The sequence below is a fragment of the Pelodiscus sinensis genome, chromosome 7 (genome assembly GCF_052426305.1).
Source record: "Pelodiscus sinensis isolate ZL-2025 chromosome 7, ASM5242630v1, whole genome shotgun sequence".
Lineage (NCBI taxonomy): Eukaryota > Metazoa > Chordata > Testudines > Trionychidae > Pelodiscus > Pelodiscus sinensis.
Window position 1 is genome coordinate 77,440,985 of NC_143058.1, and position 12,765 is coordinate 77,453,749.

At 44.2% G+C, this 12,765-nt stretch overlaps 1 protein-coding gene across 1 annotated transcript in view; it reads right to left on the minus strand.

Annotated features, from left to right (window-relative positions):
- KLF7 (KLF transcription factor 7) overlaps positions 1–12,765 on the minus strand; it is a 75,226-nt gene that overhangs the window by 6,511 nt on the left and 55,950 nt on the right. Inside the window, exon 3 of the mRNA XM_006129029.5 lies at positions 4,826–4,949. Coding sequence (XP_006129091.1) covers positions 4,826–4,949 — 124 coding nt within the window. The remainder of the gene's footprint in view (positions 1–4,825; positions 4,950–12,765) is intronic.

The following is a 12,765-nucleotide window of genomic DNA, read 5'->3' on the forward strand; positions in this document are numbered from 1 at the left end:
CATGACCTATGAAGAGAGGCTGAGACAACTGGGCTTATTTAGTCTGCAGAAGTGAAGAGTGAGGGGGGATTTGAGAGCAGCCTTCAGCTTCCTGAAGGGAGGTTCCAAAGAGGATGGAGAGAGGCTGTTCCCAGTGGTGGCAGATGGCAAAACAAGGAGCAATGGTCTCAAGTTACAGTGGGGGAGGTCTAGGTTGCATAATAAGAAAAACTATTTCCCTAGGAGGGAGGTGCAGCACTGGAATGGATTGCCTACAGAGGTGGTGGAATCTCCATTCTGAGATTTTTCAGGCGCAGCTTTTCAAAGCCCTGGCTGGGATGATTTAGTTGGGTCCTACATTAAGCAGGAGGCTGGACAGGATGACCTCCTGGGGTCTGTTCCACCCTTAATCTTCTATGATTCTGTGATACAGCTGGAGAGTTTTACTCCATGTTTCCCTGAGCTGAACATACTTGACAGTTGTGACCACTGCTTACCTGGGTGTTCTGACACAGGGTATCTGAAAAGCTTCTCGACAAATTCTTCAGTAACACTAATAAGTTATAACCAACATGGCTGTGGTGCCTCAGGCACACTGGGCAGTCTTATCTTCTTGTGTGACACTACAGTTCCCTCTAGAAGACTTTCTCGTCTTCTGCCTCTAGAACATCCGCCCTACACACACACACACACACACACACACACACACACACACACACACACACACACACACACACACACACACACACACACTATATATGTCACTCCTCAAGACAGTGGTAGTTTGCCAACTAAAACTAACAATACAATCTGTGTCCTGCCAGAGGTGGGGGCAAAATTAAACAATTCATTCTAAATTATCTTATTTTTCCAGAAGGAACTTCAGCTGTTAATCCTCTTTCACAACAAAGAGAGTTGTTTTTGCACCCAAGGCCAAAGCTCTGATACAAAACCAACTGAAGCAATTGGTCCTGGAACCTGCCCTGAGCCCATTTACGCTAAAGACTCAGTGCACCTGAAATTTCAGTGCATCAGCAAGAAGCCACCAACATTGTTTGAAAAAAAGAGTGTGCGTGTATGTGTGCATGCATGCTCTTCGGGGGGGGGGGGGGGAGAAAACAAAGTGACAGACTTCTAACTTCCTGTTCCCCCTCACTTCCGATATGTGTTCTCTTTAAAATTATCTTCTTGGCTGAAAGTGTTTTGGATTGCAATCTAGTATTCATCTTAGCTGTGGAAACCTGCATCCCCGAAACCGGGTTTTTTAATGGCTTTGGCTCACACACATAAACACTTTCTCCACTGCTCATTCAATCGCCTTGTTCATGCTTTCACCAATGTACTCGCCTTCACCTCTGCAGAGTTGTGTGCAGTTGGTCTTGACTACATCAGCGCTGCTGAAAGCCATAGCTAAAGGCTACTTAAAGCTCAGAAAAAGGAAGTTTACTACAGGCAAGGACCTTCTGTCATTAGTCGAGGGTAAAAAGGAAGAGGTTAAAAAGAAAGGTCAGAATTTTAGAGTTGGGGAAATTGGATTCTCACTATTGGTACCTTTAACTCCAGAAAGCAGCCTCTTAGAATAAAAATTAAAAACACCAATGTCCTTTTACTTCACAGGGATATAAAAGGCAAGACTCCAGAGGGGGCTGTTCTTGGTTTATCCTTTATCATTCTGAGCAAACAAAAGATAATCCAGGGATAAAAGACAGAGAAAGCTCTTGGTAGAGAATGGGGAGGGAGAGAGGAGGATGAGGATCTTGGAAAGACAGGATGTGCAAATGTTCAAATTTCCTCCCCTTCAAAGGATGTGTTCTGTTTATGCTCTGTGTATCTTTTTCTATGCATGTTCTTGGCCCGTCTGGTGTGTCCAGAGGCTTTATAAACTCTAGATTGTATTATAAACCATTTTCTTATCATAACGGAGAACCTTAGTGCTGCATTAAAAGATGGGTAATTTTCTTAAGCCTCTTTAAAATATATATAAATAGGATTAGCTGGATAACATGTTCCGATGCAAGCACATTATTTGATTAAGTCTATTCTGGATCCAGCTTTCACCAGGGGCATTGTCAACTTTCAGGGTTTTTTGGGGGGAAGGGAGGGGGTTATTGTCTGATAATGTCAGTGCTGTCAAATATGATTACTTGGGTAGTTTCTCTCTTGCTCCACCCCAATTATATATAGCTATAAAGAGCCAGATTTTTTTTTTCCAAAATGCTCAGCAGCCGCAATTGGGACCAAATTCTCAGAAGAGCTCTGCTTCCATTCAGGCACTCAAATGAAGAGGCCAGACATTCAAGAGGAATCAGCAGCTAGCAGCTCCCATTGTTCTGGGTGACAGCTGCTGAGCAGACAGCTCTCTAGGCAAATCCAGCCACCTCATGTGTAGGTGCCCAAATGAGAGTTGCTGGACCAGGGGTCCTTTGGAAAATCTGCCTTTGGGCACCTATCCCTGCATCTAGGTACTTACAACGACAGATGAATAATATTAAATCTATAGCACCACAGGAAATGGAAGTCATCAAGTGTGTGATTTAAAGGTGACAGGCTTCGATTCCCAGTCAGTGTGAATAGTCGTGGCTCTTTTGTTTAACTCAACACCTTACGGTAAAATTTTCAGAAGGGCCTAAATCACTCAGGCACTTTTGAAAACATTGCCCTTTGTTTCCCAGGAACTGTCCTTCCACCTGTGAGTAGGAAGAGGGGCAAACAGAGTCACGTACTCAGTTAACTAAAACAATGGATCAATGATAGAAATGGGAAAATGCTATCAGCCCCCTCAAGTTACTTCTAGGTCTTGGGTATCCTCTCTAGTCACCTGAGCACCTGTGAGTGCCCTGCACTCTCATCTTAGGCTGTGTTGACTTCCTTCCACCCTGGTTTGAGAGATTTGACAGTCCTCCGGCGACTGCCTTTAAAGAGGGGTGTGGGTGGGAATAATTGTTAGTGGGGGGGCACTCCAAGATTTTGGTAAGTGGTCAAAGGCCACACTTCTGTGGAGGAGGTGCAGGTGGTTGGAGAGAAAGGGGGTAGGGTGCCAGAGGCAGGCTCTGGCTGGGAGGTGCTTACCTAGGCAGCTCCCAGCCAGCATCTCTGCAGGAATTCTGCCTGTGTGCTGGGCAGACTGTTCCACATGGCTCTGCTCCAGCACAGGGAGGGAGGGAGGGAGCGAGCAAGGACAGAGTGAGGAAGCTTCATTAGGGGTCACCAAAAGAAATTAATAGACAGCAGGTTTAAAACAAACAAAAGGAAGTTTTTCTTCACTCAGCGCACAGTCAACCTGTGGAACTCCTTGCCAAAGGATGCGGTGAAGGCTAGAACTTTAACAGGGTTAAAAAAAGAGCTAGATGGATTCATGGAAGTTAGGTCCATCAAAGGCTATTAGCCAGGATGGAGTAGGAATGGTGTCCCTAGTCTCTGTTTCTCTGGAGGTGGGTGACAGGGGAACGATCACGTGAGGATTACGTGTTGTGATCCCTCCCTCTGGGGCATCTGGTATTGGCCACTGTCGGCAGACAGGATAGTGGGCTAGATGGACCTTTGGTCTGACTCAGTATGGCCTTTCTTGTGTTCATTCGCTGCCCCTGCCTTCAGCAAAATTTCTAAGCTCCTATTAGCCATAAACTGACCAATGGGAGATTAGAGATTTTGCTAGGGGGTGGGGACAGTGTACAAAGCTTTCTCCTCCCTGACAAGACTGCATAGCAATTAGCAGCCTGCTGTTTAAAGTGGCTGCAGCTGGGTGAGGGTGCTGGAGAGGTGGACTGTGGGCCAGATCCAGCAGCTTGGTGAGCTGGATCGGCCCACTAGCCGCCTCTTGCTCACCCATGTTTTACAGGGTCCAGGAATCCAAGAGCCAGTTTTGTAAGTGAGGAAGGGCAACTGGGAATTCTGTCTTTTGCTGCTGCCCCAGTCACATGGGATCTGAGTGGGAAAGCCGAATGTTGTTGCAGCTAGCAGGCTGGGCAGAGTTTATGCATATTAAAGCAAGATTTTGCTAAACAACAAAGTTGTGCATAGCAGGGCAAAATCGTCCTCCAGCCAGGCTACGTCTAGACTGCAGGCTTTTTGCGCAAGAAGCTTTTGCTGGAAGAGATCTTCTGCAAAAACTTCTTGCACACGAGCACGTCCACACTGCAAAAGCGCATAGGAAAAGTGATGTGCTTTTGCGAAAGAGAGTGTCCAGACTGCCTGGATGCTCTCTCATAAGCAAGCAGTGACTGCCATGGACAGAATGGCTACTGGAGCACCTGTGCTTTTTCCTCTTCCCTCTTTTTGTGCAAAAAACCCGCTTCCCCGTCCACACATGCCTTTTTGTGCAAGAGCTCTTGCACAAAAAGGCGTTCTTCCTCATAGAACGAGGATTACCAATTGCACAAAAACCCCTCTGATCTTTCAATTTACTGGCACAAAAATGCTCTGCGAGTTTTGCAGAAAAATGGCCATTTTTCCGCAAAAACTCTGTAGTGTAGACATAGCCTCAGAGTCAATGGAAAAAACTCCCAGTGAGGTTTCTGGAACCTCAATCTGACCTGGAGTCTGTGCTGCTGCTTTAGGTATCCATAATAAAAGAACTGAAAAAATGAGTTGCTGGTCTCAGCCTAAAGGACAGTGGACAAACATCCTGTTCCTTCCCACCCCCACCTACCATGCCTGGCCATCCTGCTGAGCAGTAAAGAAGAGAGCTTCGAAAGGGCAAGACCACACTGTGGATGCGCTGTAAGGAAACATGCGCTGTTGCTGCGCGTGCTGTGTGGAAGCCAGAGGCTTGGGTTCCCGGGGGCTGGCAGTGCGCTCACACTATCAGTACGCTTTCTTGAACACTACATTTAGAAGATTGTATTACCTGTCACAATGGTTGCATTTAAAGGGTTTTGCGCCTGTGTGTTTCCTGTAGTGCCTCGTGAGTTCGTCGCTACGTGCAAAACGCCACTCGCACCCTTCCCATGAGCACTTGTAAGGCTTCTCACCTGCAGGGGGATGAGAGATCAGTCAGCATGGCAATGAAATTACTACTGCCTGGTCCTTCCAGCCCTTTGCCCCACACCTGGCAGCCAACTCTATTCCACATATGAAGCTGCAGCGCCCACCAGAAGCCATGTCTTTGCCCCCGCCAGACAGGCCTTTGCTTCCCAGCTAACCACATAGTGCATGAGCACCATTGGTGTTGCCCTACATGTATCCTTTTGCCCCACGCCTGGCTGCATGTCATGCAAGCACCAATCACTGATATTTACTCCAACTCTTCAAATCTATGGCAGACTCCCAAAAGGAACTGCCCATTCTGAACCTCTTCCATAGGCTGATTTCCCAGTGACTTGGACAGACAGTCCCCAACGTCATTACATCGTCGACTGTGACACTACCTTGCTGGAAAAAATACTGTTTATTAAAAACAAAATGGCAAACCCCCCACCCAAACACCCCACACCTGTGTCGGCAAGATCTCGTTCTCAATTCCTTGAGCTGGCATTGCACAAATTTGGTTATTGCCCATGCAAGTGGCTATTGTTGTACACCAACTGGCTGCATGCCTGGGCAATCATGAGAATGGAGCACAACTACGTGTGTAATGAAACCCATGGTGCTTAAAATGCCATGTAAGTGCAAGTAATGCTCTAGGTCTATCTTTCAGAAATTGCCTTTTCTCTCCCCTTCCCCATACCAGCACTCTCATCTGCTCCCACCCCATATCTTTTATCCCCCCTTAGATGCACCTGCGTAGTTGATTAGAAAGTAAAAATGCTGTTTCCATGCTGCAAGAGCAAGAGGAGAAGTGTTCTCTTTAAATCAGTTAATCCGACAGGCTACTGTGACTGATTAGCCAGCTGTTATCTTCAGGGCTTTCTCACTGACACACACACACACACACACACACACCCACCCCCCCACCCCCCTTGAAGACAGTGAGGCTGCAGGAGTTAGAAGTCAGTGTAGAACCTGCTCCGCAGTGTTAATTTCCTACATTTGATAAGACACCTGGTTCTGGGGGCCAAATGCAGCTCCCATGACCTCAATCAAGTGTGGTTCTCCAATGCCTTTAACACTTTAGTTTCCAGGGTATCAGTAATGGCCCTATTTAGCACCTTTAGAATGATAAACAGATCCAGAATTCATATTTCTAACTTTACATGCAAGAATGGTACATGCACAAAAATATGATATACAGATTCAGCAGACTGTAATGTTCAAATCAATGTTACAAGATACATTTTGCATAAAGCATGCATGAGTTATGCATATTCATCAAGCATGGGGGGCCATGACAGGTGCTTCTTTAAATCTATCTCACGCTCCCACTTGGTTACTGCAGATTTAAATACCAAATACAGTGTGTCAGGGCTCTCTGTGTAATGTATTTACCATAGAGTATATTCAGAAGGTATCTGAGAGAGATCTGAATACTCCATAGTCTGAAGCTGGGAGTGTCACATGCTTCAACATAAGCAAACAGGACAAGTCAGAAAAATGTGAGGACCAAATTAATTGCTGGTGTAACTTGACTGACTTCAGCAGTTACTCCAGGAACTGATTTGCCTCAGTATGTTTAGGAAAAGCTTCTCTGTGACTAGTCATTTACCAAACTATTGATTACAGGCTGGGCTCTGCTGCTCCAAAGATAAAGTGGAAAGCTGGCACGGAGAGGAGAGGAGAGTGGGCTGGGATATCTACCAGAGGTCAGCAATTCAAACCTTTTATCTTCAACTCAGGTTTGAAAAGCAACATCCATAAAAAATGTGTGCAGCATCATTCCTATTAGAAGAGGAAACCCTACATAAAGCTGCAGCAGGTGGAGAAATGCCAAAGCACAAATCGATCCATCAGTCAAGCAATCTCAGTCTACAGGTCCTACAGAATAAAAGGGAGGGTGATCATAGAGGGTTCAAAAAAGAGGCAGCAGGATTTTCATTTCAGATCCTATTCTCCCCGCAGCTCCATCTAGGTGCTGTTGTCCCCTCTTCCATCCCCCAACTACAATATGCAAATGTACAAAACAGAGCCCAGATATTTTAAGCCAATCATGAACATTCACCACACTACACAGATAACATTCCTCTACAGATGTAAGCCAAAAGACCTAGAACAGCAGGTCCCTTGTGTGTTGTAGGACCTAGGTAAAAGAGGCCAATGAACGATGCCTGTATTTATATGTGCTGCAGTATTTCATAGGACGCCCTAATTCTTTTCTGATCAGTGTGTTCCAGCTGATCATTTTGGGGTTAGACTTTAAAAATAAAAGAAACCCCAAAGAAACCAAGGGCTCACGACAATGAAAAAACAGAATAAACACAGCACAGGCCAGACTGGAACAAGCTAGACACATTGGTAGAAATTTGTTAGAAAGGAGCTTTCTGCTCAAAAAGGCATTAGAAGTTCTTATTTCCACGGGGCCCCATATCACAAATAAGGTGCCAAGCTCAGCCGCAGCCCCAACACTGCCCCCAGTGCAGCTCTGAGTGGGGAACCTTTTTTGGGTTGAGGGCCGCTGACTCACAGAAAAATCAGCTGGGGAGCATATACAAGTGAGAAGCAAAAACCAAACCACACAAACCCTCAGTGGCATAGCCCTCCCTACATTGCCCTCGCACACCAGAGCCCAGGGGAACCTAGGCTAGCCAACTGTGTGCTCCAGCCCCATGGGGGGATGGCGGGTGGCTGGAGCACCAGCTTGGGCTCACCCATCCCTGGGGGAGCCCTGAGTTTCAGGGGCTGGATCAGGCAAGCAGGGAGCCGCATCCGGCCCCTGGGCCTTAGGGTCCACACCCGTGGAGTAGATCAAGGGCACTATTTGCATGCTGCCCTCACTCTCCCCTGGCATAGAAAGTGGATGCTCAGAAACGACTCCTCATATTTTGGGCTCGTCCCTGGTGCTGGACCATTCAGCGGTTGAGGCTGCCGTAGGATGAGGAACATGTTTTTAAAAGCGGAACGCCATGGTGACCAATGGGGGTAATGTGCCCGATGACAATCATTTAGCTAGCTTGGCTGCAAGAGACAAGATGCCTCACTCGCAGTGGAGACAGCAAGGCAGATGTGTTTCTGCGTGGCTGTGCATTTGCTGCATACACTATGGAGAGAGTGAGAGACACTGACGCTTAGTTCAAAACTGGCAGGTACAGCCTGCCTAGCACGCAATCTCCTACAGACACACAAAGATTTGTCTAATTAACATTTGTCAAGGGCTTTCAGAAAGCAGAGTGATAGATTTAGACCAGTATAGCCCAGCATTCATTCTGGTAGGCCCGTCTACAATACATGAATGGGTGGCATACTACATATCTCTGTTGTTTATGCTCCAGGGGTGCGCTCACTCACATGTCTCTCATTTGGCTTCACAAAACATAGGGTCTAGTTTTGTTTTCAGATTCTCTTCCTCTGTAACATGTCATGCTCTGCCAATGTCTGACAGCGCTCCTTTGTGCTCCCAGCCAGTGTGCTCGCTTGCAGTCATCCGGATGGCATAACAGAAAGGCAAGAGAGCCTGTGACCTTTAAGCCATGTCAAAGAGAGAAACTTGACCCACAGACCTGAAAGAGATTTCCCCCACGCCTGACAGCCATTTTAAAAATGAGAAGCTGGGGCTGGAGAGAGATTTCCCAAAGCAGCTCTGTGCACAAAGGAGAAGAACTAACAACCATATCTTGTCATTGCTGCTTCGCTTTCCCCTACTGTAGATAACGTTGAAGGCTACTGGTTAGCTACAGGTCCCAGAAAAGGAGGGGTGTGTGTTTTATTATTGGTAATGGTGGAAAAAGAATGGTGAGGGATGAATACCACACACTCTTTTGTTTTAGTAGAGGATACGTGCAAATAAAGTGCCTGGTGAAATAATGGCTCTACTGAAGTCACTGGCAAAACTCCCAATAAGGCCAGACTTTTCACCCTTTAATGTTATAAAATAAAATAAATTAATACATCGGGAGTGAGTATGCCCCCCCCCCACACACACAAGCACTGCAGCAGTCAAAATATGTCAGTTGAAACGTGTTTTGTGCAATCATGATGTTTAATTTGACCTGATGCTGCAGTGAACTCTGTATGGAAAAGATCCTTGGGGTCTACACACTAAGGATATTAAAATGCGGTTAATTGACTAGCCAACTAGTTGATGGAATTTCCATCGACTAGTCAACAGGCATGTCCGCATTCCTCCTTTGAAAGGTAAAAGAGCTCCCACTGGGACTCTTGTACATTTCAAAGGAGGAATGCAGAACTCCGCGTACAGCCCGGGGCCAGCTGGTCATCCAGTCCACATAGTTCCCTACTGCATGGCACACAGTTTGGTTGCCAAAATAAGTGGATCTTATTTTCAGATCCTTTCATTCCTAAATATGCTTCTAATTGATTTTTACTAAGAAATGGAAAATGCCTTTTTATTTAAATGGACAGCATTTAACTCTTGCATCATTCTTTTTCTGCCTATATAAGAATAGTTTTATTCATTACCGTTTTGGCACCAGCCAGAAAGATAACTACTGTCTCAAAAGTACAAAGCAAATGGACATTAGGTAGAATGCAGAGGAGAGTCAAATGCACAGTGAGACAAGTTTGTGACTCTCTTTAGGTCAATAGGGATGATTATGTTTTTAAAATACGTATTTGCATGTACACAATACAGATCTTTTCATTTAAAATACTCAAAAGTGCCTGCATAAAGATGGCTATATTCATGGCCATTTAGAAGTGGGGAAAGAAAAATTAAGAGCCCAATAGGAGTGTTTCGCACACAAAGCCCACAGTAGTTTTCTGCACATAGTCATTCAGGACATGAAAATAAATTATTTTAATTCCACCTTATTTACTATCTGCATACACATCAACACACACATGCATGCAGCCCTCTGTATAACCAACAAGATTCAAAGCATGTAACTAATTTTTTTGTAAAGAAAACTTTCTATTTTCTATCCTGCTTGCAAAGAAGCATTTAATTCCATTCCATTCCACCAACACATAAGGCTGAACATACAGCAGCCTGAAGAATATCATGGTTATTCTCCCATCAATAAAACTGCCTAAATTCTGGTTTTCTTTTAAATATAGTCTAATACGCATAGCCAAGAAGGACGCTCCAGGATTCTGATGTATGCTTCAAGCAGAAGAATGGAGTTTAAAGAGCAGGACTGGGGACACAGGTGCCAGACATTGTGTAGAATTTGCACTTATGCTCCATTAATTGCCAACATATCCTCCCCCACCTCAGACCCCTTGAGAGAACAGCAGAGCAGCAGGCCCAGACTGGTACCCAGCAGCAACACCAGCAGCAAAAGTAGCCAATTAGCCTCTAGAACAAGTATGGGGGGGGGGAATGGATGCAGTTGCCTAGTAACCGGAGAGCAGAAACAGCTGTGTAGCAGGCCCAGATTGGTACCCTGGCAATGACTGCTAGCCAATTAGCACACTGCATTTAATGCTGATGTGGTTTCCTAGTAACAGGCTGTACAAATCTGTCTGTTGCACTCTCCTCCTTTCTTCATGTTTTTCCCCCAGTCAGGCTAGGCATTACTGTTTGCCCTAATTACTGATTCTCTGCTGCTTCAAGCTGCCATTATTTTTGTCCCCAGAGAGGCTGGAAGAACTTTAAAAAAATCTCCTCTAATAAGAGCTTTTAGTTTCAACTTCAGTTTAGCTCTAAAAGCTCAAGATGCAAGATGAGGCAATCAATGCAAAATAAACATATAAAAGGAGGGAACCAAAATCTCAAAAATTTCAAGATTTTCCAGGACCGCACAATAGGTTTTTTTTTTTTTTCAAATTACACCTAAGAGCAAGTAATGAAAAGTGCTATTTAAAACGTGCACCATAAACATCCATAATGCACAAAGAGCTATTGTTTATGGATTTTCATTCTATGCATTTAGATTCTCAGAGAATTTCAGGCAACACAGGAATACTTCTCAATAATTACTGCTGGTGGGAAAATAGTTAAATTATTTTCACAAAAATATTCTGACATTTTAATTTTTTTGCACTGCAGGTTTTAGAAAAGGAACATAATTTTGTGAAGAGTTTTTTGTTTTCATTTTAATCCCCTTTTTTCCTTTTGTCTCTGAAAAATTGGGAGGAAAAAGGAAGAAGGGGCGGGAAGAAGATAGAAGGGGAAAAGAAACCTTCCATCAAATTTTCATTTTCCAATTTTGTAAAAAAATAAAATAATAATCATAATAATAATCTGAATTTAAAAAAATAAAAGGCCATTTCATAGCTCTATTATGATGCCCTGCTGTAGTCTTTTACTACAGGTTACCATGGAAGTCAATTCAGAGTGGTTAATTCAACAGGCATGAACTACTGGCTGGGAAGTTTAAATCAGGAATTGCATTATTTCATCTGGATTTTGGAAACAGGCATGGTTAACTTTCTTCAGTTCAAAGGCAGATGAGAACACCAGTTCATAAATCATCTGGGCTGTGTCTACACTGGCATGAATTTCCGGAAATGCTTAAAACAGAATACTATTCCGTTTTCAGTTTTTCCGGAAAAGGAGCATCTACATTGGCAGGCTGCTTTTCCAGAAAAGTCCTTTTTCCGGAAAAGCGTCTGTGGCCAATGTAGACGCGCTTTTCCGGAAAAGAGCCCCGATCGCCATTTTCGCGATCGGGGCTTTTTTTCCGGGAAAGACTACTGGGCTGTCTACACTGGCCCTTTTCCGGAACAGTGTTCCAGAATAAGGACTTATGCCCGAGCGGGAACAGAATAGTTTTTCCGGAACAGCGGCTGATTTTGTACAGTAGAGCATCGTTGCTTTTCCGGAAATTCAAGGGCCAGTGTAGACAGCTCGCAGCTTATTTCGGAAAAGCGGCTGATTTTCCGGAATAAGTGGCCCAGTGTAGACACAGCCCTGGAGTAATTACCTCCATCAAGTGTAGTTAAGTACATTGTGATAAATAAAGACACAAATACACTAACAACATGGATCATCTGATGACTTAGAAATGTTACTAGGTTATTGACCTTAGGATGGACGGAGGTGGGGGAGAGATTCATCTACAGAGACAATACGCACTTGCTGGGCTTGATCCAAAGCTCATAAAGTAAATGAAAAGACTGCATTCAGTGGACTCCGAACACTTGCAAGTGCTAATTATGTTCTAATTGTATTGTACACGCGTGAAGAGGCAATCCAATCCAGTTTTCACCAGGTATGCGCAAAAGTATGTCATCTGCACAAGAGCTAATTGCACAACCAATACCAACTTTCCAACCCCAGGCCTTGCACTATTATATTTTTTTAAAACTGTTTTCTAATAGGAAAGCGTTTTCCTGTCCTGTCCCTCCCCAATACTCCCACCGTATTTTACAAAATAAGCACACAAACAAAAAAACACAATTTTTGCTCCAATTTTAAAACAAAACAACCAGTCACTCCCTGGGTAAAGACTAAACACCTGAAAAGGTGAATGTTTTGCCAAACAAGAATGTGACTGAAAACAGACAAAAAGCTAATGCAAACAGCCATAGTGTCTACTGCAGTTCAACATAGAATATAGTAAACAAAAATATACATTTTTCTTAAATACTCAAGCATTAATATAAAATCATCCACCTTTAAATAACATTTTGGTTCTAGAAGTCTCTACTGCATTAATAATCACGTATTGACATGGGAATTGGCTAAGATTTCTTAGTTGTCCAGCTAGCCCAATATATCCTGCTTCTGTCAGAAATAAAGAACAGATGCTACAGAGAAAGGTGAAAAATCCCCTGTTATACTTCTAATTGTGCAATATTATACTGTAGCTATTTGTTCAGTCTGTGCCCAGCTGGTGATCAGCTTTTATCTTG